Source organism: Myotis myotis, unplaced genomic scaffold (genome assembly GCF_014108235.1).
Source record: "Myotis myotis isolate mMyoMyo1 unplaced genomic scaffold, mMyoMyo1.p scaffold_m19_p_3, whole genome shotgun sequence".
Classification (NCBI taxonomy): domain Eukaryota; kingdom Metazoa; phylum Chordata; class Mammalia; order Chiroptera; family Vespertilionidae; genus Myotis; species Myotis myotis.
The window spans coordinates 192,367,788-192,392,098 of record NW_023416335.1 but is presented as its reverse complement, the minus strand read 5'-3'; the positions used below and the strand labels follow the sequence as shown (position 1 = coordinate 192,392,098).

The following is a 24,311-nucleotide window of genomic DNA, read 5'->3' as shown; positions in this document are numbered from 1 at the left end:
TGAGGGGGGTGGGGGTGGGACCACACACTTCTGGTGCCGACTTAGGTCCAAGAGCTAAGAAAGTACATAGAGGCCAGGAAGCTCAGGGCCAGGGCCGCCCTGGCTCCCCCCCCCCCCCCCGGGCTCCCGGTGCCCCCATTCCTCCCTTCCACGGGCCCTTTTGCTCCTGATTCATTTTATTTTTGTCCTCTCTTCCTTTCCCGGTGTCCAGAGTGGGCTGCCAGTGGTTCCTTCTTTGTGTTACGTCTTTACCTAACTCCTGGGGAGTTAAGCCTGTGCGCGTCCCCCTGCTGGGCAGGCTCAGGAGTAGGCCCAGTCCTGATAGATGTTGGCTGACTGTCCTTCGTTCAGTATATACTTTTTTTGAGTGTCCACTGTGCTGCGGGCACTGGAGTCACGCTGGGGTGCGAGGATGGACAAGACAGCTCCTCTCCTTGTGGAACTTAGGAGGGTGGTAGGGGAGACAGACCCACAGACACATGTGAAGTACAGAAGGATGCAAACAAAACAAAGGAAGGAGGGAGGGAGGGAGGGAGAGGATCAGATTGGGCGACACAATAGCTCCCTGGGGCTAATGCTCTCCGGGGGGTGGGGGTGGGGCCTTCACCTGTGCACCTGTGGGCCTCAGGGCCCCTCTCCCAGCAACGCCCTTTCTTTCCCAGCTACAGCTGCACAAAAGAAAGGTAGGCCCCACACCCTCTAACCGCTGTTGGGCTCCCTGCCATGGGCTGGGACTTGGACCCAGGGCAGTGAGGTGGGTCCCAGAGTGGCTGGGCTCTGTGACTTTGGTCCCTCCCGGGAACAGAGCACAGTCCCCAGTCCCTCCTCCCTGAAGGACGCCTGCAGGGGCTGAAGGAGAGCAGCTCAGTCCTTTAGTTGTCTAGGTCAGCACTGATGCTCATGGCTAGGTCAGGTCGAGCCTCTCAGCAGAGGCAGGCACCCTAAAGCGGGGGCTGAGGACAGGGAGACGCCATGCTAAGACCGGTCTGCCCTCCACAGGCAGGGATGCCCAGCACAGGTGGGGCCGTGGGCCTGGGCACAACCCACCCCTGCCAAGCGAACCTGTGGCTGACCTCAGGGATCTCCGGCCTCCAGGTCTGGCCATGAGCAGGGTCGGAGGCCTCAGAGAGTAGCTGAGGAGAGAGCTCAAGGAGGTAGGCCAAGGGGCCCCAAAGCCCCTCCCTTTGTCCCGCTGGAGACAGACCAGTCGGCCTGATCTAGGCCTGGGGCAGAGGTGCTGCTAGGCGAGCAGACGCAGATAGAAAAGGGTGGGGGGGTGGTGGTTAGCGGGGCGGTAGAACTCAGAGGAGGCTCCTAGGGCTGGCGCTGGGAGGCAAGGGGTTAAGGCAGTGGGGGGGCAGCCTATGGCAGGAGGACACACCTGTACGCAGGGGCGGCAGGCGGGGCCCAGGTGAGGAGCCTGCGCTGCCTGCCGGTGGAGAAGGAAGAAGGAAGAGTGGAGGCCAGGGCGGCGGTTGAATCCTGGGCCTGACTCCCCTTCCTCTCCTCAGCACTCACTCTCTGGGGGTCAGGTGGCCTGGTGACAGGTAAAGGCCTGGGAGAGGGGCCCTGGGGCTGAGCAGGGAGTGCAGAGGGCCCGTGAAGGCCACGGACGGGTCTGTGGGGACAGGGACAGGCTGTGTGGGTGGTGGGGGAAGGGGCTCGGAGGCCGAACACAGGTGGGCCGGGGGCTGCTGAAGCTTGGCCTGGCCGCAGTGGACCCACCGTTCAGGGGGAGCTGGTGGCAGGCTGCAGGGCTCACCCGGAAATGTCCCCCAGGGACGCGGGTGTGGGGGGGGAGGGGAGCTAGGGCTCTGCAGCCTCTCCAGAGGGAGCCTGGGCCTCGGACTGCCTGCCCGGGAGGTGGGCCGGCTGGGTGGGGGCCCCCGTCTTACCCAGCAGTGTTTGGGTGCTGGTCGGGAGTCTCTAATACTGCCGGGTAATGATGGAGGCCCCCGTCCCTGTGTCAGCGACCATCCTTTGCCTCAGGCCCCGGCAGGCTGCAGCCCCCCACGGCTGGCCCTCCCCCCGCACCCCGGAATCCCCTCCATCTGCAGTGGAGGGTGCTGCAAACGAAGTGGCTCTTGGTTGGCGAGTTGCCCACTGGACACAATGGTTCTGAGCCCCTCCCCCAGCCCGGAGTGATTTGTCATCTGCTGGATCCAGAACGCACAGCCGACCGTGAGCTTGGGATTGGCTCACTCCTCTCAAGAGACCTCACCTGGCCTGCGGCCAGGTCCCTGTAGCAACTGGCCCGCTCCGGCCGGAGTGCGTGTCCCGGCTCTGGGCCCATCTTCCAGTACAGTGTTGGATGGTCTAATCGCGAAGCTCCTAACACTGTCTGGTAAAGATGGCCCCCGGGCCGGTCCCCTCGGCAGTGACCTTCAGGGAGCCCTGAAGACCGTGGAGGCCTCCTGACCACCCCCTTTGACCTTTACCCCTCTGGATGGGGGTGCAAGTCACTAAGAAAAGGGGAACAATGGGGAGGAGACAAAATGGCTGCCCCAGGACTTGAAAACACGCTTGCTCTCCAGGCAGCTCCACGCTCTTCCCGCCCTGGAAGCACGAAGGAAATAGTGTGGATGGGACCTGTGGCCGCCGACTCAGTTACCCCACCCTTCTTGTCTGTCGATCTCATCTTCGGCTCCCGGCTCCGGGGGCGTGGGCTGCCACGTCGGCTTCCCTCCCTGCCTCTTTCATGACATTCGACCTGCAGAACAGGGAAAGTCAATCTCCGGCTTAAAAAATCCAAGAAGCTGAAGACGAGCCCAGTCCCTCACCCTGGAAGGCTCCCCTCCTCCCCACCAGCTTTGTAATCCCTGCATGCGTTTGCCCCCAGTGCTGCCTCCCTACAGGGACAAGGGATGGGAGGTGGACTGTATGGCGCCAGGCACAGCGGTAGCTTCATTTCCCTGGTGGTTGAGATTCAGGGAGCCGTTTTGGGAAGATGAGGCCTGTCCTGTAGGGATTGAAAACAGGCACCTGTTCCGCTGGGGGCCCGGAGCTGTGGGAGTGAGCTCACCCCCGCAGGTGGAGCCGTTTCATAGGTTCCTCACCCCTGGTGATTGTGAAATTGGCAGTGAGTAGCTCTCAGCAGGAAACACGACCCACGGGGCCATTTTTTATCCTCACCCGAGGATAATTTTCCGTTGATTTTTAGAGTGGGAGAGGGAGACAGAAACATTTGACTTGAGAGAAACACATGGATTGGTTGCCTCATGCATGTGCCCTGACCAGGGAGGAGCCTGCAACCCAGGTACATGCCTTTGACTGGAATCGAACCCGGGACCCTTCAGTCTGCAGGCTGATGCTCTATCCACTGAGCCAAACCAACTCGGGCCCACGGGGCCTTTGAGCACATAAGCCCCTGATAGGCTGAGTGGTCTCCCCCACAGCTGCATGGAACCGTTACCAAGGAAGCAGCTCTTGTTGGGGTCATCATATTTTTGGTCTAGCTCAGCAAAGCCACAGCTGCTCGTCTTAAAAAAAATGTAGATGTCGGTAAATAAACGGGGTGATGTGGTAGAAACGGAGGGTGGGGTGGGAAGTGCAGCTGGGCTGGTTTTCAGCTTGGGCCCTAATTTCTGACTCTTGGACTTCCAGGGTGAGCAGGGCCCAGGCCTGCCAGTCCTGTACTGCCCTGACCAGAGCCGGTGCGCCCCCTGCCGGCAAAGACAAAGAAAGACGCAGAGTGTTATGTGAGAATGCGCAGGCGCACTCCCCCCTCCCCGCAGCCAGGCCCATGGAGCCTTGACTTTTGCTTCAGTAATAAAAATTTATTGAGAATTCCTGGGATGGTGGTTATTGCCTCCCAACCTTGAGAGAGGAGCCAACGCTGCAGGAAATCACTGAGAAATCACACACTGTCCCAGCCACCCTGCCAACACAGGGAGGAGGAAGTCATTCCCGACCATGGGTCAGTCTTCATCTGAGAAGGGTGGGACGACAGGTACAGAGGGGACCATCACATGATACTGGGGGCAGGGTGGGGGTGTGCTGGACCCCAAGCCGGCTCCTCAAACACCAGGGCAGAAACAGATCCACTTCTCCGCTGGGGGTGGAGTTCTTGGTCAGCAGGTTCACTTCTTAGTCTTGAGGAGGCTGTCACTGTGGACAGGAGATGGATGACATTATTAGAAGACATAAATGTGAGAGGAACGGCACCATGGCCACTCCCTTCAAGGTCACAGGAACCACCCTCCTTCCTGATTAGGGGTGTGTGAGGAAGGTTAGGTGGTGGGGAGAAGGCAGGTACTGGGAGATGAGCTGCAAGACCCCATGGAAACAAGGATGCACCATCAACTTACCTTCCCCTGTGGACACCAGGTCACCAGATAAACAGGAAACACAAAAAGAGAAGAAAAATGCAGAGGTGATTTTCAGTTCAGGCCTCACCTAGCTCTAAACCCTCTGTGCTCCCAAGAGAAAAAGGGTTGGAAGCCAGGACCTTAGGCTCTGGAAAGGAGACTAGTCCCCTCAGCACTGCCATCTCTCACCTCTCCTTTCCTAGCATCCTTCCATGCCCAGAGCAGCAATGTTAGGGCTCCTGAGTAAGAAAACTGAATACCATCTTTCACCACTTGTCAGTAGACAAAACTTTACAATTAAAGTGCCCCCCCCTTTTTTTTAAAAAAAAATTGATTTGAGAGAGAGGAAAGGAGAGAAACATCGGTCAGCTGCCTCCCATGTGTACCCTGACCAGGCATCAAACCTGCCACCTTTTGGGTACAGGACAAAGCTCCAACCAACCGAGCCACACTGGCCAGAGCGAAAATGTTTTTCACATGAATAATCCTATTTTCATAAAACCAATCATATGAGATTCAAGTCACCAACACTTTCTATCTTCTGGTTCAGAGGAATGGTGTCTTTCAAAGGTCACAGGAATAAGCTAGTAACTGGCTCCGGAGCTCAGGAGACTGGACTTATACCCCATGTTCTTTGTGGCCCCCCACTGTGTAGGGCACATCTCTCACCGGGTGAAACTTTCATCCTGCAGGTTCAGCACAAGGTTGTCAGCAGTGAGATAGATACGATTCTGTGATGTGGCAATCTACCGGGCAGGAAACAAGACAGATGCGTGTATTAAGCAAGGCTTCCATTCCTATTCTGGCATTCAGTACCACAGACGGGACATACGTGGGTTAGGAGCAGGGATGCAACAATGAGAAAGACATGGTTTCTGTTATCACACACAGACCCAGAGCAGCAAGCAACTGTGATTGTGCTGGTATAACAGAGGCATGAGCAAAAGGTGAAGGGAATCCACAGGAACTGTGTTTGTTTTGATCCTCACCCGAGGGTATTTTCCCCATTGATTTCCAGAAAGTGAGGGGGAGGGAGAAACATCTGATGTGAGAGATACATGGACTGGTTGCCTCCTGCCCGCATGTGCCCCTACTGCAGTTGGAGAACCTCAACCGAGGTACATGGCGACCCTTTGGTCCAAGGCTGAAGAAATTGTTTTTGATGATGGGAAGTGTCAGTTTGAGCAGAAACCTGAATGAGCACGATTCTAACCACCACACTTCATTGCCCCCAGGAAGCCCCGAGGGATACTAGGCTCTTACACTCACCGTCTTGGAGATGTTCTGGGCCGCCCGGATCTTTCGTAGCTTGATGTAGCCTGGGTTCTTGCCCAGTGCTTCTCCAAGGTGAGCAGGGAGGGGTTAAGGGTTCACACAAGGCAAGTCTCATTCTCTGGCCCCATCCTTACTCCTCCCGTCACGCCAGCCCTCCTCTGGGCTGTCAGATCCAAGGTTGCGCTCAGGTGGCTCGTGCCTAGTCTTACTTTGGTCCTCACCTGTGGGCCCCCCTGTAGGCAGCTGCCAGGAACTAGAGGCAGCAGCGGAAATGGAGGTAAGGCCAGCAATACTATTGATCTGCTTTACAGTGAGGAGCCAAGCTCAGGTACCCCACTAAGATTTCACATCCCATTTGAGAACTCCACCCCCCAGGGAGCACGGAATCGCATTCGCCTTAGTTTCATCAGCCAGCCCATGAGGGAGGAAAAGGGAGGATGGGAAAGCAATGTGCCTCAGGGGTGAGCTGAGATCTCTCCATCAGAAGGATATCATCTTAGCGGCCTCAGCTTCACCCTCAGCCTGCACGATCTTCTGCCGCTGTTCCTGCTTTGCCTTTTCCACTAAGAACTGGGCCCGCTGGGCCTCTTGCTGCGCTGTGGTGGGAGTCAACAGGTCACAGATGTGAGGTGTCAGAAACCCCATGGCCCCCCCCCCCACTTTCTGCATTTTCAGAAACCCTTGACCCACTCCTCTGGTAACTCACCCACTTGTTTGGCTTCTACAGCAGCTGTGTACTCTCGGCTAAAGCTTAGCTCCGTGATGGCTACATCGTCCAGGATGAGGCTGAAGTCCTTGGCCCTCTCTGTCAACTCCCTTCGGATCAGCAGAGACACCTGGGGGTCGGAGGGAGGAGGGGAAGGGAAAGGTCTTTCGAGGGGACTGGAGAACTGAAAGGAAGGTGGGTTGCTGTGACCATCTGAATATCAGATCTTCTGAAAAAGGCAGAAAACTCACCAACCCTTCCTTAGTACCTACTGAGTGCTAGTCTTGGCTCTCCTTGTTCCCCACAGTGGCCATTAGTGACGCTTTTAGGTAGAAATGGACCTGGGGTCCCAACCTTTTCCTCATAATCTGCCTCTCCTAATACCCAGTGCCCCGGGTCTAGGAGGAAAACGCTGACACTATGCGGATGGTGATGGGAGCGGGGTCCAACCTGGGCCCGCTGGGTGATCAGCTGTGAGGCGTTGAACTTGGCCACCACGCTCTTGAGAACCTCGTTGACAATGGACGGCAACACTCGCTCCTCGTAGTCCAGCCCTAGGCGCTGATACATGCTGGGAAGCTCCAGGGCATTGGGTCGAGACAGCACCCGCAGGGAGATGTTCACCATCTGCAGGTCTAAGAGTGAGGTCAGCAGTGGCTGGTCACGGCCATGGGGCCTCATCTGGCCCCTCCGCCAAGCACCCTTCCCCACACCCTGTCTCCTCCACGTAATATCGTGCAGCCCGCTACGCCCCTGCAGGGAGGAGAGGAATCAGGCCGACAAGATGAGACTCGGCACAGGCCAAATGCATCCTTGTCCACAAGGGTGTTAGGCCTTCTCTATCCACAACCCCTCCACTAACAAAGGTAACCTCTCCTCTTCTCTCTTTGCCACTGTAACTGTTCGCAACCTCTACCGTAGGCGCTATAATAATCACCTGTCTTCTTTACTAGACCACCAGGGCTTATGGATGAGGACTGTGTTTTATGAATTCTTTATTCCCAGGAACTAGGGTTTAGGGCAGGGGTCCTCAAACTTTTTAAACAGGGGGCCACTTCACTGTCCCTCAGACCGTTGGAGGGCCGGACTATAGTTTAAAAAAAAACTATGAACAAATTCCTATGCACACCGTGGCGGCAAAAACACCCGGCGGACTGGATAAATGTTTTCGGTGGGCCGTAGTCTGAGGACCCCTGGTTTAGGGAATGAATGTTAAGTGACCGGCACTAAAAACAGTACAACAACGTTTATTACAGGTGAGCTACTTGCCTCAGTGTGAATATGCCTGTGTGTGTGTGTGTGTGTGTGTGTGCGTGAGAGTGAGATGAGGGATCAGGGGAATCCCAAAGGCACAGCTTCTAGGTACGTCTAGGCCAGGGGTGGGCAAACTTTTTGACTCGAGGGCCACAATGGGTTCTTAAACTGGACCGGAGGGCCGGAACAAAAGCATGGATGGAGTGTTTGTGTGAACTAATATAAATTCAAAGTAAACATCATTACATAAAAGGGTACGGTCTTTTTTTTTTTAGTTTTATTCATTTCAAATGGGCTGGATCCGGCCCGCGGGCCGTAGTTTGCCCACGGCTGGTCTAGGAGGAACCAGTGTACCAGTGGAGAATGGGACCAAGTTTCCCCAGGACAGGGCATACCAGGGGATACCATTAAGTCAAGCAGCTAAAACAACAACAACAAAACCTAGGAGTGAAGGACAAACCGTGCTCCCACTGAATTTATGTTAGGGGGTAGGAACAGTCAGTTAAAAAGTGCAAACACACAGCGTGCCCAGAATGTTTTGCTTTAACCGCAGAAGCAGGTACTTTAGTTCCAGCTGTGTTGCAGCTGTGGCACCACCATCTTCCCCGAGGGGCTCCTGCCAGCCTTCCCAGCGTCCAAACCTACCTTTCGAGCCTGTGGGGGAGGAAATTTTCCGTGGCCTGGCCCGGATGTCATAGATGATGGGGTACTGGAACCAGGGGATCCTGGAGGAGAGGGAACAGACAGTTATCAGGAGGCTGCGGGGTCACTAGTGTCCCTCGCCACGTGCTTCCTGGCCTGCTCCTCCCCTTGGCGACCACAGGCCGGGGGGAACCCTCTTCTTCCTTTGGAGAACAACATGCACGTGCTGCTGCAGTTACGGGAAGCACCCACTCTCCGGGAGATGGAGTCAGGAAGGGAGAGAGCACAGCTCAATCCTGTCGCAAGTCCTACTACAGCCGCTGGCGGGTCGGCGTTCAAGGGTGAAGGGTCAGGGTCAGTCCGCTCTGCCCGCCATTACCTGAAGTGGAGGCCCTCGGCGAGAATGGTGTCCTGTTGCACGCCACCGATCCGATTAAAGAAGATGGCTCTCTGCCCGCCTTCCACTGTGGGGAGAGGGGTGGGGGTCAGGCCGGGTACGCGCTGGCCCCGGGTGGGGCGAGGGGCTCAGAGGCCGGGAGGGCCCGGGAGGGGAGGAGTCCGGGGGGGGCGGGCGGAGGTGGCTCACCGGTGAACACGGACTCGCGGACCCCGTAAGCCACGGCGCCGGCCCCGAGCAACAGCTTCAGCGCCGTGCCCATGCCACGGGGCCCGGAGGGCAGCCGCCCCGCCAAGTCCTTCAAGTTCTGGGCCATGTCCGATCCTGAGACCGGCGGCCCCAAAGGTCAGGAGTGGGTGCCGGCCCGCCTCTACCCGACTCCAGTTTAGAAACCGCACCCTGCACACGAGGGTCCGCGGCCCAGGTGCTCGCAGGAGAAAGGGCACCGGAAGTGCGCTTTCTTCTAAACCCTCCCCCCCCGCCCACGGGGGACCCGAACCGGGCGCACCGGAAGTGCGCACCGGGAAGTCCCGCCCCTCCCGGAAACCCGGCCCTCCCAGGGAGACCTCGGGAGCGCCAGGCAGCCAGACCTCGCCATTTCCCAGCGCCTGCTTTTAAAATGGTAGCCGGAAGGAAGTTTTCGATTAGGAAGCGCGTGGGGCTCTAAGGATACGAACATAACTTCCGGCCGGCTTGCAAGATGGCTGCACCCAGTGGTGGATTCCAGCCTCGTGAGCGTCGCGATGGGGACCAGGAACAGGACTGGGATGTTGTGGCGCCCAAGCGGCCCCGACTTGGGGCGGGAAGCAAGATGGGAGGCCGTAGGCTGATTGTGGTGCTGGAAGGGGCCAGTCTGGAGACAGTCAAGGTAACACGGGCCGAGAAGGCGGAGAACCGGGGTAGCGGTAGGACGGGACCCCGGGGATGCGGGAGAGCGGGGAAGCGAAACACGCTTCTGGCGGGAGAGCGGCCGAGGTGGCGGTCTTCTGGTTCGGCGTCCTGGGTTGGCTGTCCTCGCTTTCTTCTTCCCTTGCGGAGTCGCAATCCAGCCGTCACGTCCTCGCTTCCAGTTGATTCACCAGGATCGTCCTGCGGTATAAACTCATCTAACGGGAGGGGAGTTTCTAAAGGTGGTTCCGGTAGCGTAGTCGGCCCTTCCTTTTATTCGTAGGGACTTGGTGTTTTAGAAAAGGTGTTTACTGTCACGCTCCTTTGTATTCCTACCCACTTCGAGAAACACTTTCTTACCTATCCTCCGGCTCTTCTGAATAACCCGGCAGTTCTGTCTTTAAATTGTCCGTGTTCTCATTCCCCCTGACTTTCTTGTTTTCTCACCGTTTACAGCTAAATTTGTTCAGTGAGTAGGCCCAGAAGAAATAGCACTGGTTTGGAAGTCAGACCTGGACTTTAATCTTGATTCTTACACTTATTTTATGTTGAGAAAAATTTGCCCTCAGTTAATATTTACAGGAAGAGTGCAGTGAAAGTGCTTTAAAAGCAGTATGTTTCCATAGTGATCTACGGTGTGATTCTTTTTCATGTTCCTCAACCACTTTGACCCTTTATTAGGGTTGCCATCTACCCTCCTCCCCCAACTTATTAAAATCGATATTTCTTCCTCTGTAATTGATATTTCTAACCTAAGTAGGTTCTTCTATTTATCCCTCACTTAATTTCCTGCTCCCTTTCCAAACTATTAATTCTGAGTGTCACTCAGCCACTCCATTTCTTCCTGTGTCCCTTGGGGATGATAGTAGTCCCTACCTTGATGGATTATTGGGGAGATTAAAGGAGTCAGTATGTATAAGGGGTTTAGAATAATGTCTGTCACTTGGAATTAGTTATTATTGTTACTGATTCCACGTTACCTATTAAGTAGTTGGAAGTGGCATGGTCAAATTAAAATTCCTATAGTATGCTCTGGAAGAATTTAGGTTAAGTTGTCATTAATGGCACTCCAAGGGTGACAGAATCATAGCTGGTTGAAATCTTCGGTGCTGTTACCTCGTGCCTTCCTTGTGCTGGTAACTCTTGCTGCTCCCAGCCTCCTCTGGGCCTGCTCTCTGCATTTGTTCTTCATACTCCAGCCTCACTGGCCTCCTTTAAGCTGTTTGAAGGCATGAAGTTCTCTCGTACCTTGAAGCCATTGCATACAAGGTTCTCTAACTGGAAGCTCCTTTTACTCAGCTCTTTGCTTCATTAATTCCTACCTAATGTGCATTCACTTAACAATTATTGATCCTCTTATGCTGCTCATTCATTAATAGGTTAAGTGTTACTTGCTTATAGAAATGACTCCCTGAAGTAACTAGAAGGCTCTCTCTGAGGGCAGAGAAAGTTTCAAAAATTCTTACATCTCCAATACCAATTATAGAAAGTGAATACACATGGTATTCATTCTTATTGGTTTTCAAGCTTAACCACATACCACAATTAAAAATCAAGTTTCATAAACCATCACCATTACTACATTTGAAGTACTCTGATATTTTCTATCTTATTTCATTAAAAACCCTCCTTATAACTTACTAATGGGTTAAAAATAGATTCTTTTATTCAAGAGGTTTTCTTCTATAACTAAGTGTCCCATGGTCTTAGTTCCTGGCCTTTGTTCTTTCTCTGCTTGCTTTGTGACATTGTTATTTCAGTTATCATTTAATTTCAAAGTCCATGTGCCTCTTCCCCACTTTTTGGGGTTGTATATCTTCAGATGTTGTCAGACATACAAATGTTCTACTGATACATAAAAGCTTAGCCTTTCAAAACCTGCATTTGTACTTAATGGTATGTTTTTTATCTTAATGCTCCTTAGGACTCCAAGTTGCAATTTGCAATTCTTTCTTTTTGCTGCTACAGATGGATTCAGACAGAGCTTTAGTATCAAACTCCTACTTGGCGTATTTTCTAGTATACAGTATTCCTCAGTCATTCTCATACTCCTGTTGTTCCAGAATCATTTCTTCCTGGTGGATACGTGAGGATTCTGCAGTTTACAAAGCAGTTTCATATGTAATCACTGCCCTTCAGTGTTTCACTTCCCACTTTTTTCAGCATAATTTTCTTTTACGTTTACCTTTACAACTAGGAACAACCCCTCTTATTTTTGTTTTACTTTTGACAGAAGTATTTCTTGATCAAATGACCTCCTTCATCATTAGAATTTTCACAATTCTAGTTCAGATGTGCAGCTCTTCACTCAGTACATGGTTTTTATAAGCAAACAGCGTAATGACCATATATATTTTGCCCAGTTTATCACAATTGGTATGCCTTGATAAGCTTTCAGCCTTTTTCATTAACTTTATTCCACCTGGTTCTAGAATCTCACACCAGCTTTGCCTAATAGCCACAGATTTTTAAATTAAATCAAGTTTAAATCATCTGAAATCACAGGTTGTGCCTTCATCCCTTTTCCAAGATCAGGTATGGAAGGAGGAGTGAAGGAAAGGAGGGGAGGGTAAATGTGGTCACACAGTGAACCCCTGAAGTCTTGCTGGGCCCCCACCCCCATAGCTTCTGGTTTAGGAAATCTAGAGTGAATTTGCCTAGAGTAACACGTTTCCAGATGCTGCTGCTGGTTTGGGGAGCACACTTTGAGAATCACTGGGCTAAGTAAAACTGCTTACGTTCTGTCATGTTCCCTCTTCAGGCAGGGAAGACATATGAACTATTAAACTGTGACAAGCACAAGTCTATGTTGTTGAAGAATGGACGGGACCCGGGGGAAGTGAGACCAGACATAGCTCACCAGGTAACTCCAGGGACAGCGCCTCACAGCCCCTTGAGCCTTTATACGGAAGGTGAGACAGATGCGTGCTACTTTTTTGCAGTCTTGACTGTGCCTTGGTGTTTGCCGCCCTCAGAGTTTACTGATGCTGATGGACAGTCCCCTGAACCGAGCTGGCTTGCTGCAGGTTTATATCCATACACAGAAGAATGTGCTGATTGAAGTGAACCCTCAGACTCGAATCCCCAGAACCTTTGACCGCTTTTGTGGCCTCATGGGTGAGATCTTTAGGACTTAAACTTTAGGAGTGAAGAAGGGAAGAGGGAACATGCTTGATCTTAGAACAGGGACTCCTCATCACTTTCCATGTGTAGGGGTAAAGCCTACATGGGTTCCTGGCTGAGTAAAAAAGGGAGAGCGAACCTATCAGTATATAACTAGTCATATGCTTGACAACTGCTTGCACATAACATTTTAGGGGTACAGCATAGCTATAAGGCCATCTGACCATGGGTTTTTCTGGTTAGATTATGGGCAGAAATGTGGTCTCCACTGAGCTCTGAATACTTTTCTTTTCGCCCTAGTTCAGCTTTTACACAAACTCAGTGTTCGAGCAGCTGATGGCCCCCAGAAGCTCTTGAAGGTGAAGTATTGACACCTACTGGTTGGAGAAGGGTTCTGAGAACCTTTCTGGGGCTCATTTTTCTCTTTTACTTTAGGTAATTAAAAATCCAGTGTCAGATCACTTCCCAGTTGGATGTATGAAAATTGGCACTTCTTTTTCCATCCCAGTCGTCAGTGATGTGCGAGAGTTGGTCCCCAGCAGCGACCCTATTGTTTTTGTGGTGGGGGCCTTTGCCCATGGCAAGGTAAGGTCTAGGTTCAGTTCTTAGATTATTCATAGCTTAGTACAGAATTCCAAGAGCAGTTAGCATTTTGATGATCCTTGTCCTCATCAGTTGGGAAATAGAGGGTCAAAGAGCTGAAAGACAAGTGTGGGTTCCCTAACCTGCCCCAGGACGTATCTTTTGAGGACTGCTGGCATATTTGTAATAGTCAAAACTAGGACCATCTTAATCCTTCATACAAATTTGATATTAACATAGTGAAATAAGAGCTCAGCCCAATTTTCCTGCCCTAAAGGACTGAACCTATTACAGAGTGTTAGAGTTGGCTGACAGAACTATTCTCTCCTCAGCTCAGTGTGGAGTATACAGAGAAGATGGTGTCCATCAGCAACTACCCCCTTTCTGCTGCTCTAACCTGCGCAAAACTTACCACAGCCTTTGAGGAAGTATGGAGGGTCATTTGACAGTAGGACCTTGCTCTGAAACAGAGACTGTTGACATTGCATCCCTTGACTCTTCTAACTCCCTGTTGGATGATGACTTTCCTGAACCAAGACTGGGGTTAGTGGAAGCCAAGGCTGAATGTACATTTGCTATTTGTTTATCTTATAAACACTGTTCTTGCAAACCTGGTTGTATTTGAGGATTCCTAAACTTAGTCTCTAAAGGTGTAAACTGTTCGTTCTCCTCAGACTTCAGGGAAAGGTGTGAGGTTACAGTGTTTGCAGCCTGGTTCCGGGCTTTGCAGGTGGGCTTTAGCTCCAAACTTCTGAGATTACTGTGCTCTCAAGGAGATAGCCCTGATTACTGCAGCAATGGCAAGCACGGAGAACTGTCTGAAAGAAAGCAGCCAGGAATGCTAGCAGTGAAAAATTGAACAAACAGAAGTGATTTTTATCTGGTACAGTTCCAAGGTAGAAAAAGTGGAGCAGGCAGGGCCTTATGCCCCTTCTCACCCCCCCATGGGGGGAGTGGTGGTGGCGGCATATATACAATCATAGTAAATTGGCAGAAGAAAAACAGAACAGATTCCTGGCTAGAGGGGGAGAGATAAGGCAACGTGCATGGGGGAGTCCAGAGGGGAGACATGGGCCCCTCTACTCCTCCCACAAGAGTTTCCCCTTTGGCCCAAATGAAGACTTGGCTGTCAGCAGAGGCACAGCTGGGAGTGCCATGTCTTTCTACTCCCTGGCTTCTGTGTTCTCTGTGCTCTAGGGTGGAGTGTAGAAAGGGAGACAAGTCATTTCTGCACCAGTCTTGCTCTAGGCCACCTGCAGAAGAAATTTGATGGGAAGGCTGGTCAGTTATTTCTTCTAGTTCCTGGTTTACAGCCCATCTAGCTTCTTCCTGGCACGTTAGTGCCCAATACTGCTTCCTAGAAGTCAGACTACCTTGAGATTCACCCCAAATTTCTAACACTGTCCACCCCCCCCCCCCCCCCGCCCAAGTTTATTGCTCTATCCTGTAACCTGGATGTTAACTTACCAGGGAAATAGATTATTCCATTTTCTTTAACTTTTCTTTCCTTGGCACTATTGCTTTGTGAAGATAAGGCAATATGAATAATAGGCTCAGGAAGAAGACGTGGCCAAGGAAGTAGATGGATTTATACACCTGTGGAGAGATTCAGGCCACTGAGTTAGCCTGAGGGCATCCTATATAATAAAGAGCTAATATGCAAATGGTTGTCACACAGTCATGCTGGGCCCACGCGCCCCGCCCTGGTGCAGGGGGACCTGAGGCTGCACTCCCCGCCCCGCAGGGCTTGACAGGGGACCTGAGGCTGCGCCCCCGGCCCTGTGGGGCTTGATGGAGGTGGGACCGGCTGGGTCTCGCACGATTTCAAGGTGTGTGTGGGTGGGCAGGGAACTTGACTCTGGGTCCCGCGACGCGCCCTGGACTCTGACAGGAGGGAGATTTTCATATACATTTTACTAATTTTCTTTCATCTCTGACACTTCCATTATAGAGAAAGGGCAAATAGCAATATTAAAGTATTTCCTCTAATTCCTTTAAAAAAATATATTTTATTGATTTTTTACAGAGAGGAAGGGAGAGGGATAGTGAGTTAGAAACATCGATCCTACTGGGTATGTGCCTGCAACCAGGGTATGTGCCCGCAACCAAGGTACATGCCCTTGACTGGAATCGAACCTGGGACCCTTGAGTCTGCAGGCCAACGCTCTATCCACTGAGCAAAACCGGTTAGGGCATCCTCTAATTCCCTTCTAATGTGCACGAATTTCATGCACCAGGCCACTAGTGGTATATAATATCCCTTACTACCCGAGGTTTCAGTGGTTCCCTCCCATCCTTGCAAGCAGGCCCTCACCTTAAACCATTTGTCCCATGTGAAGAGACAGAAGGCAGTCATTGAGTAACCCATGAAGAGCCAGTGGATGGTCTGCTGCACCAAATAGTAGAAGGGTTGTAGGACAGTAATGGAAGCCAGGTTGCTCAGGGTTGGGCTATCTCGTATTAGGCTGGCAGCCTGGGGAGGAAGAGAAGAGGTAATCAGGACCTTGCCTCTTTTCGTAGTCCCCTTTCACCCAGTATCCTTAAGGCCTACCTGCCTTTCCACGATAACAATGAGGAATTCCATCTGGAAGCAGATCAGGTATCCTGAGTGTAGGCCATGCCAGAGGGCCAAGAATAGCAATGAGAGACCCTGGGAGAGTTCTTTATTTCCAAGGAACTTGAGTCGTTTGAAGAAGTAACTAGAGAAAAGGATGGGTAAGGATGAGCTACAGACTAGTTCTTGCACTCCCACCATCCGCCTCTGGGTTCTCAGCACCCTGAGGAGTGCAGTGGTGGTGGCTGGCTCCCACTTGGGCCCACCTGGGGCAAGGGAAGCAGTGCTGCCTGGTTAGCTTTAGAGATGGAAGGCAGTGAAGTTCACTCAGTTTAGAGACAGAAAATAGACATAAGGCTTAGCTGGGTGAACTTGGGCAAACTACTTAAATGACTAGTGCCTGATGTTGACTTGCAGTGAATAGGGGAGACCAGTTTTCTACTCGTGCTGCTTACCTTCTAGTGATGGGACAAATAAACAAAGACTTTATAAACAGAACAATAGAGAACATAAAACCAGTGGCTGAACTGGGGTTAAACCCAGGACTCAAGGCACTTAGACATTTTGCTTTCGTTTTTCAAATAATTACAGAAATGGGGCAGGGGGTGGGGGGGTAGAAGTGGAGACACAAGTGTGTAAGGCAGGGGTCCTCAAACTTTTTAAACAGGGGGCCAGTTCACTGTCCCTCAGACCGTTGGAGGGCCGGACTATAGTTTTTTAAAAAAAAACAACTATGAACAAATTCCTATGCACACTGCACATATCTTATTTTGAAGTAAAAAAACAAAACGGGAACAAATACAATTTTTGTATTTGCATGTGGCCTGCGGGCCGTAGTTTGAGGACCCCTGGTGTAAGGGTATGTGTGAGAATGATTGGAAGTTCTGCCCAAAGTGGGAAAAGACAGAAGTGACAAGTCCATTTCTGCCCTCCAATCTGGAAAAGTGGTGGAAGGCAGAAGCTCAGGTCCACACCTCCCCTCCCCTGCTTACCGGGCCACCCAGGCGTTGGTGTTGATGTTGAATGAAGCGATGGTGCCGGTGAAGCGGGGGGTTGTTTCAAAGAGCCACACCTTCATGTTAGCGCAGGCATCCCACTTTGCCTTTCCATTTTCATCAAAGTCATTGAAGCCCAGCCCCGTCAAAATGCATACTCCTTCCTGAGGGAAGGACCGACTCAGGGTTCTTGCCACTCTCCCCACGTCCCCCACAGCCTGTCTATGCCCTATTTCATCTTTTCTACTTACTGTGACCAGCCAACAGGTGACGTATTTGTACAGCACAAACTTGCCCCAGATGAGCATGTACATGCAGCGGAACCAGAAACGGCGGTTCTTAAGAGAAGAACGAACATGTGCGTTAGACTGTGCGAATTTCCCTAATGTTCCTCCTTTCTACTCTTGGGACTGACTGCTTCATGCCCATCTGACAGTCTGCCTCTATAATCGGCTAAGAGGATGAGCAGGGAGCCTAGCGAATATCCACTTCCTTTCCCTTGGAGTTGTGAAACAGCATTGTCCTTAACTCTTCTTCTGAAGCACTTGGGACACTAAGTGCTAAGGGACTTTTATGAATTCATGCTCAATGTTAACTTAAGGAGACAACTGACTTTGAGTGGGTAGGGAATGGTTGCAAACCTTTCAGGTGGGCAGGAGCAAAAGCCAGCACTCCCCCCCTCGGATTTTAAATTCCCTAGAAGCCCCCAATCTATCAAGAAAAGAAACAAGCTGGAGAGGACCAGGAGCTGCTATGCTGGGCTGTAATATAGTAAGCTAAGAGCTGCTCCTGGGGAAGGTAAGGGGTGCCGAAAGTGCACCTGGCACAGCCCTGTGCCCGCGAAGGTCGTTCAATACTGGCTGATGAACATGTCCTGGCCTGGCTGGCATTGACACCAACTCTCACAGATCTAGAGCAAAACCAACATGCATTTGTCGATGGTGTTTCCCACTTCTTGGCTATCTATAGGAATCCTTGCCTGTCCATTTTCTATCTCGGATGCAGTCATACTGCTGCTGCTTTAGTAGCCACTCACTTCATAGTCTTCGGTGAGGAGATAGTTTTCTGGGATGTGGGGACTGAGGAAAACGTAGCCCACCAGGTAGATGAGGCCCAGACTCAGGCGCTTGAGAGCAGGTATGGTGCTGAAAGGAACAGGTGGGGGTCACAATGTGTAGAGGCCACTTAAGTCACAGAGGGGAGCTATCCATCTGGGATGGGATGAATAGCTCCACTGCCCAATATATCCTATATAATAAAAGGGTAATATGCAAATTGACCCTAACAGCAGAATGACTGGTCACACACTGACCAGGGGGCAGATGCTCAATGCAGGAGCTGCCCCCTGGTGGTCAGTGCACTCCCACAGGGGGAGCTCTGCTCAGCCACAAGCCAGGCTGACGGCTGCCAGTACAGCGGTGGTGGTGGGAGCCTTGCCTGCCTCCTCAGCAGTGCTAAGGATGTCCGACTGCAGCTTAGGCCTGCTCCCTGCTGGCAAGCGGACATCCCCCGAGGGCTGCCAGGCTGCCAGAGGGATGTCTGATTGCCAGCTTAGGCCCAATTCCCTGGGGAGCGGGCCTAAGCCAGCAGGTGGTCATCCCCCGAGGGGTCCCAGACTGCGAGAGGGCACAGGCCGGGCTGAGGGACCCACCTGAGTGCACAAATTTTTGTGCACCGGGCCTCCAGTTTAAGTATATTAAAATCAATTTTTTAAAATGAGAAAATGAACTTTAAAGGTGGGGACATGACTGGTTCAGTCAAAATCCTGCTACATAAAAGTGAATTTTATGTTTGTGCCACAGGGTCAGAATGGCTGGCTGAAAAGGGCCCGCTGCCTGCAGTGAGCAGGTACAGAGTGCCTGTTACGACAGTCCAGGGCCTGTGTGGCATGAGCGCGGGGAGCCAGGGCCATGTGGAGAATGCAGCTGGGGCTGGTCCGCAGGAAAGTCACTTCAGAAGTGGCTTTATAGAGGGTGAGACACCTACTCTACAGAGGTCTTGACCAAGAGGGGCATTTACCTGCTTGGTATCTCTCCTGGCTTGTCAGTCAGCTTTCTGTGCACCAGCTTCATGTAGTGGTTCATTGAGAACTGGGGCCCTACCAAGAAGGCTCCATAGAAGTAGGAGAAACCAGCAACTTCCAGCAGGGAAGGGATACCTCGTATGGCATATTTCTGTTGCTCAGAGGACAATGAACTCTATGCCGAGAAGAGAAGGAATGGTTCAGGATAGCTTTGAATCTACCTGCAAGAGCTGGTTTGTGTGTTCCCCACCCTTTTGGCCCACTGAACTGGTTCTTTAAATAGCCATCTCTGAGGGGATGATATGGAGAAAAGTAGTTGCTTCCTGTGGAAACGAGTGTGTGCAGCAATAGTTGACTGCTGCTGATTTCCAAATGCCTTGTTGGCATTGATCTCTGGACTTTGTGCAAGAGCTGGATCCAGGCAAATTAGATTTGTTGATCCTTGCTCAGTGCTATCAGAAACAGATCACATAGGCTGGGGATGAGGTGGGGCTCAGCCCCTGGTGGTTGGGTTCAGTCTTTTGGTAAGAATAGCCTTTCTCCTTCCCTCTGGTTTACTTCCTTAATCTCTCTGTGGAGGAGTTGTGCTTACCTGATCTTTCCCTCCATCAAAGTAGTCAACAGCCAAACCTGAGCAGAGAGAGAAGGTGTGGGTAGAGTGGAGGGAAAGGACACTGGGGATGTGACCTGTGGACTGAGGGTAGCAGGAGTGTGGGGGAGAACACAGAGTAAGTTTATGGTCAGATGGGGAGGAGCCTAGATGTAAAAGGGGAGGGTAGTAACCCATCACATACCAATCAGTTTCAAGGTCAGAACACAATGAGGCATTGTCCACTTGATATCATAGTTGCCAGTGGCTGTCCAATAATATCCGGCAAGAAGGTAGGCCTAGGAGAGAGGAAATATTTATTCTATTATTGCTATGATTTATTTTCTCTCTACTCTGAAATCTACTGTATTCCTTCATTTTTTCTTTCTCCTGGTCTATCATTAAAGGCCTTAAGAAGTTCCTATAAATGGAGACACTGAAACTGTAAAGGGAAAGAGACTTGCCTCAAGGTTTCTCAGTAAAATTAAGGCTAATTGAGAACTTAGATGCTTAGGTTCTGTAGCTCATTCTAAGTTGATTTTCTGCCTTGCCTTTACATGACTCCCCTCATGAAAGCTGGGCCAATCTTGGTGAGAACCTTAATGCACAGTCCTATGCAGAGGGTTAGCTGTCACCTCTTCCTTGAGGCAGGAAAAGTATTATCACTGCTACCTGCAGATGAAACACCTGGGGCTTGTGTAACATGACTTACATAAAGTCATACGGGTAAGTGTTATTGGGAGAAAACAATCAGAAATTGGATTGTTTTCCAGTTCACTGGTTTTCCTACACCACAGTCTCTGACTTCTCCCCAATCCTCAGCTGTGACCTGTGCTGCCAAGGGAAAGATGCTTACCATCTGGAAACAAAAGGTAGTGAGAACAGCAGTTATAGTGCGGCCCATTAGTCGCAGAATGAGGAACTGAAGGATGACACATAGCAGGGAGTGGTACATCTGGTTTCCTAGTGCAGAAGAGAGCAAATTTTAACTTGTGTCCCATCCTGAGACTTCTAAACACAAAGAGATACATACAGAAAAAACTATTTTGGTATTAGGATATTTTTGTCAAAATTACCTCATGTTCTGGGGGAAGGGACTATAAATAGAAGGGACTGTCGGGCAGCTACTGTATTTCTGAATGTTTGAACTTAAGGTTGCTCCTGAGGGGACTGCTTGTTATCCAGTTATAGGCATAGCAGAGAAACTGGTGCCTCTCAGTTGATGGGGTCTGGCAAGGGTAACCACTCTCAAATGTTTTATCTGGGGGGGGACTGTCCATATAAGGAGAACTTAAGCTATTTTCTTGTCCATACAAATCCTTTCTTTGCAAGCACAGGATTATAACTTACCTATCCATCAAATTCTCTCCAGGAAGTTTGGTTCAAATCTGTTCCTTCCCAGATTCCCTCTAATTGCAGCCCCACTGCTAGCCCAGTTTACTCACCAAAGTTAAAATAAGCAATGGAGAGGCCTGTAAAGGTGTGGAAGAGATGGATGAGGTAGCTGTCCTTGTAGAAAAGATAATGCCGATAAAACAAAGCCAAGGGGTAACCTGAGGGGAGATCAGAAGAGGGTTATTTGTGGCTGGTGCTCTCCCATTTTGTTTTGGAGGTTTATCTGGCATGAAACTCAGCCCAGAGAGGAAAAAACATACATTATGTGGATGTCAACAGAGAAGATAATAATATCCCCAAAAATCAAAAGTGTTTTCGTGAGAAAACATTTAAAACTGAAGACAGTTTTATATAGAGGCCATATAAAACCAGGTCCTAAGGCTAGGTTTCTCAGAGAGACTATTAAGTAGTGCTAGGAATTTTCTTTTGCGTTTTCGGTGATACAAGGAATTGAGGGTATCCAACTGTGCTCTGCCCAGAAGCATTATTTTATACTTTTATGATCTATTACTAGAGGCCCGGTGCACAATTTCATGCGCAGGTGGGGTCTGGTGGGCCTGCCCCATCAGGGCCTGGCTGGTGGGGGGTGGGGCCTCGGGCTGTTGGCTGGCCTGCTTCCTGATCGAACTCCTGCCTGAGGGGACAATTTGCATATTGGCCTTTTATTACATTGGATAATTTTATCTCCTGTCCTGCTAGTAGTGTATTATCAGCAAATTATCAAGAGGATAACTATAAATCAACACAAGGCTATAAACTGCGATTGCTGACTGAATTACAGCTGAACAGCAGTTATAGGATATGTGTGGATGCTTCTCACATGCTGAGGTCTGGGCACTCACTGGGTTAGAAATCCATTAAGTATCATGGGAAAATGTCTTCTAAAGCAGTGATTCAGAGTATGGTCCTGGGGCCACAATTGAACTATAGTGGATCTCCTGATGGGCCATGAGCTGATTATGCATGGCCAAAGGTTGCTTACTGAATAAAAGAGGGTCAATATAACATTTGGTATTCCTAAACTAAAATTAGCATGTTCCATGGTGTTACTACACATTTGCATTTAGTGTTCTATCAAGAGGTCGCTGATGTGCTTGGCAGTGCACGTGTGAAGAACTGGAATTCCTACTGTGTTTTAGAAGGACACTTGACCTATCCTATCATTGCATAGTGTCAGCTTATCATTGGCAGTATAGTTGTGAGTTTGGTTAACTCTGCAATGCTCAGAAGTGTCAAAAACAAAGAAAGTGCTCAGTTTTTTATTAAGTAAATGGGTAATCCTGTTGTGTATTTGGCTTATGTCCTAGGTCAGTGATGGCGAACCTTTTGAGCTCGGCGTGTCAGCATTTTGAAAAACCCTAACTTAACTCTGGTGCCGTGTCACATATAGAAATTTTTTGATATTTGCAACCATAGTAAAACAAAGATGCATATTTTTGATATTTACTTTATATATTTAAATGCCATTGAACAAAGAAAAATCAACCAAAAAAATGAGTTTGCGTGTCACTTCTGACACGTGTGTCATAGGTTCGCCATCACTGTCCTAAGTCCTAGTTTTTTTTCCCTATAATTTTTTTTGTTTTTTAACTTATGATCACATCCTGTGTACTTATGTAATCAAGTTTTTAACAGTGTATCCGCCATTTAATCTTCCTGGTGCCAGGACTTGCTCTTGTTTTTTTTTTTTCTTCTCTTTTATTTGTTATTTATTTTTAAAAAAATTGTTTTTTTGCTCTTGTTTTTTTTTGACTGCTGTTCTAATGGGCTAGACACTTCATCAATTTTATAGCTTCATGCAAATAGCTAACTTTATAGATATCCTGTGGATTACTGGCTCATTCATTCAACAAATGTTTATTAAACACCTACTACATGTCAGGTATTCTCTTTGTAGATCACATAATGAGGGACAAGGTGGCATGCAATGGTTTATTTTCTAGCTAGCTAAGGTGAAGATATAGGATTACTAGCTCAAGGGAGAGGGAGACAGCTATGACCCCTTCGTAGTCAGATGAATGAGTAAAGAAATAGGATCAAGTTTCATACATATCACATATCAAATTTGGCAGGAACAGAACACCATGTTATCAGCAAGTATTGCTAAGAACCAGAGCCAGGTACTAGAAAGTATATATAGAATAAGATCAGACTGCCTTAAATCTTTGACTTTTTAACATTGTAGGAAATGGGATATAAATGAATAGAAACAATAAATAGGGTATATCTTAATTATTTAGAGTACTCATAAATAAATCCTGGATAGCTAAGAGTTTACCCCTTTAAGCACTAAAACCCTTAACCACTTGGAATCACCAAAACCCTGAACCATTCGGAATGCTTAAAATTTAAAAATGCAACACATATCACTCTGCCCCCTTAACGTGGATATAATTGAACACTTTCTTGGTGATCTGGTTCATAATTATTCTAGAGTAAAGTCATGACTGCTTTACAAGCTGTTGAGATGTGTAAAACTGTTGCTCCGATTCTGTTAGGGCCTACACTGTCCTGCATTCCGAGTTCTTGTATCCATTTCTTAGGGCTTTTCTGCCCCTTTCCTTCCTATTGAGGGATTAGTAGTCACTTGAGCTTTCAGTGTGCCTGCCAAGGATGTTGTTTTCCCTACTTCTAATTTACTGCAGGCCTTAGAAATTGTATGTTTTAAAGGCGTAAAAAAGAAATATAAGAGCAAAGGTCTTGGATGCTTTCCTTACAGACTTAGTGCTTAGCCTGGTAACATCGGTTCTGGCCACTCAAGGCCCTTTGTTCGGGTGTATTTTGGAGAAGTGGAGGTTGTTGAGTTCCACACAGGCAGGTGAAGTAGTATTGTACACTACTAAACATATGATAAGAAGATGGTGCAATTGGCAGAATAATCAAAAGAATGCAGCAGGCCATTAAGGTTACCAAGAACATTAAGATCATAACAGAGAACAGCGAAGCCTGAATTGAGGCCACAGAGGGGAAGAAGGAACTGTTCTGGGGAGAGTTGCTGTGACAACCAGAGCTGATTTTGAGTGTGTAAACACCAAGGCCTTGCTCTTGGCTGCTGCTCAGCTCAGCAGGCTTTGTAACCTGGCTGCCCAGTCACCCCTTTAGGGATGTGCTGGGTTTTTTTGGAGGGTGTTGTCCCACAAGGTGTTTCTGAGTCTTAATGCTTTCTTGTGGGAGCCGATTCTTAATACAGTAGCCACAGTCACCTGACAAATATTTAGAGAACAATGGAAGTAACTCCTCCCCGCCCATCAGAGAGTCAGATTCGGTAGGTCTGAGCGATCTGGTGTGCAGCCAGGGTGAAGAAGCACTGTCTTACTAAAATCCTGGTGCCAGGCCGAGTGCTTACTAGGTCCTGAGAATAAAATCCTGAGCTTGATGACTGAGAGTTGCTATCTTTCCTTTAATACCACTCTCCAGGCAGAGGTTAGTTTTGTAAGTCTGATTGGGAGGTTTTAAAGAGCTTGTTTGGCAGTACTATAACTTTTTTCTTTTTAGTTAAAGAAGGGCCTTCAGAAACTCATTAGCAAATGCAGGCTGATGACCTAACCTACTCCCAAACACGATGATCCCATATTAGAATG

General features: G+C 49.5%; 3 protein-coding genes, 1 long non-coding RNA gene and 1 other non-coding gene across 7 annotated transcripts in view; 2 read left to right on the top strand and 3 right to left on the bottom strand.

Annotated features, from left to right (window-relative positions):
- Positions 1-1,390: 1,390 nt before the first annotated feature.
- On the top strand, positions 1,391-3,788 carry LOC118652150. Its single transcript, XR_004966444.1, has 2 exons — positions 1,391-1,547; positions 3,604-3,788. It is a non-coding gene; the product is annotated as an uncharacterized LOC118652150 (long non-coding RNA).
- PHB2 (prohibitin 2) lies at positions 3,762-9,043 on the bottom strand. The gene is made up of 10 exons (XM_036302118.1): positions 8,771-9,043; positions 8,564-8,648; positions 8,188-8,267; positions 6,739-6,923; positions 6,289-6,418; positions 6,075-6,178; positions 5,577-5,654; positions 4,977-5,053; positions 4,308-4,313; positions 3,762-4,107 (listed from the first exon to the last, which is right to left on the bottom strand). The coding sequence occupies exons 1-10, from the start codon at positions 8,895-8,897 to the stop codon at positions 4,080-4,082; spliced, it is 900 nt and encodes a 299-aa protein (XP_036158011.1). The 5' UTR covers positions 8,898-9,043; the 3' UTR covers positions 3,762-4,079.
- On the bottom strand, positions 5,747-5,996 carry LOC118652402. The gene has a single exon (XR_004966630.1). It is a non-coding gene; the product is annotated as a small nucleolar RNA U89 (small nucleolar RNA).
- Positions 9,044-9,130: 87 nt separating the features above from the next.
- EMG1 (EMG1 N1-specific pseudouridine methyltransferase) lies at positions 9,131-13,784 on the top strand. Of its 2 annotated transcripts, XM_036302119.1 has the most exons (6): positions 9,133-9,449; positions 12,231-12,332; positions 12,445-12,586; positions 12,893-12,951; positions 13,028-13,177; positions 13,507-13,784. In XM_036302119.1, the coding sequence occupies exons 1-6, from the start codon at positions 9,282-9,284 to the stop codon at positions 13,618-13,620; spliced, it is 735 nt and encodes a 244-aa protein (XP_036158012.1). In that variant the 5' UTR covers positions 9,133-9,281; the 3' UTR covers positions 13,621-13,784. The 2 variants fall into 2 exon arrangements, with proteins under 2 accessions (XP_036158013.1, XP_036158012.1); XM_036302120.1 differs by lacking the exon at positions 13,028-13,177 and having other exon boundaries at positions 9,131-9,449.
- Positions 13,785-14,022: 238 nt separating this feature from the next.
- The window catches only part of LPCAT3 (lysophosphatidylcholine acyltransferase 3), a 35,844-nt gene continuing 25,555 nt past the window's right edge, over positions 14,023-24,311 (bottom strand). The window contains exons 2-13 of one of the 2 annotated variants that reach the window (XM_036302115.1): positions 20,781-20,888; positions 20,192-20,298; positions 19,541-19,634; positions 19,339-19,376; positions 18,743-18,921; positions 17,760-17,868; positions 16,975-17,061; positions 16,721-16,887; positions 15,726-15,873; positions 15,489-15,647; positions 14,642-14,770; positions 14,023-14,427 (exon numbers count right to left, since the gene is read on the bottom strand). In XM_036302115.1, the coding sequence (XP_036158008.1) occupies positions 14,654-14,770; positions 15,489-15,647; positions 15,726-15,873; positions 16,721-16,887; positions 16,975-17,061; positions 17,760-17,868; positions 18,743-18,921; positions 19,339-19,376; positions 19,541-19,634; positions 20,192-20,298; positions 20,781-20,888 (1,313 nt within the window). In that variant the 3' untranslated portion in view covers positions 14,023-14,427; positions 14,642-14,653. Of the gene's footprint in view, positions 14,428-14,641; positions 14,771-15,488; positions 15,648-15,725; positions 15,874-16,720; positions 16,888-16,974; positions 17,062-17,759; positions 17,869-18,742; positions 18,922-19,338; positions 19,377-19,540; positions 19,635-20,191; positions 20,299-20,780; positions 20,889-24,311 lie in introns of those variants that run through there. The other variant, XM_036302116.1, reaches the window with a different exon arrangement.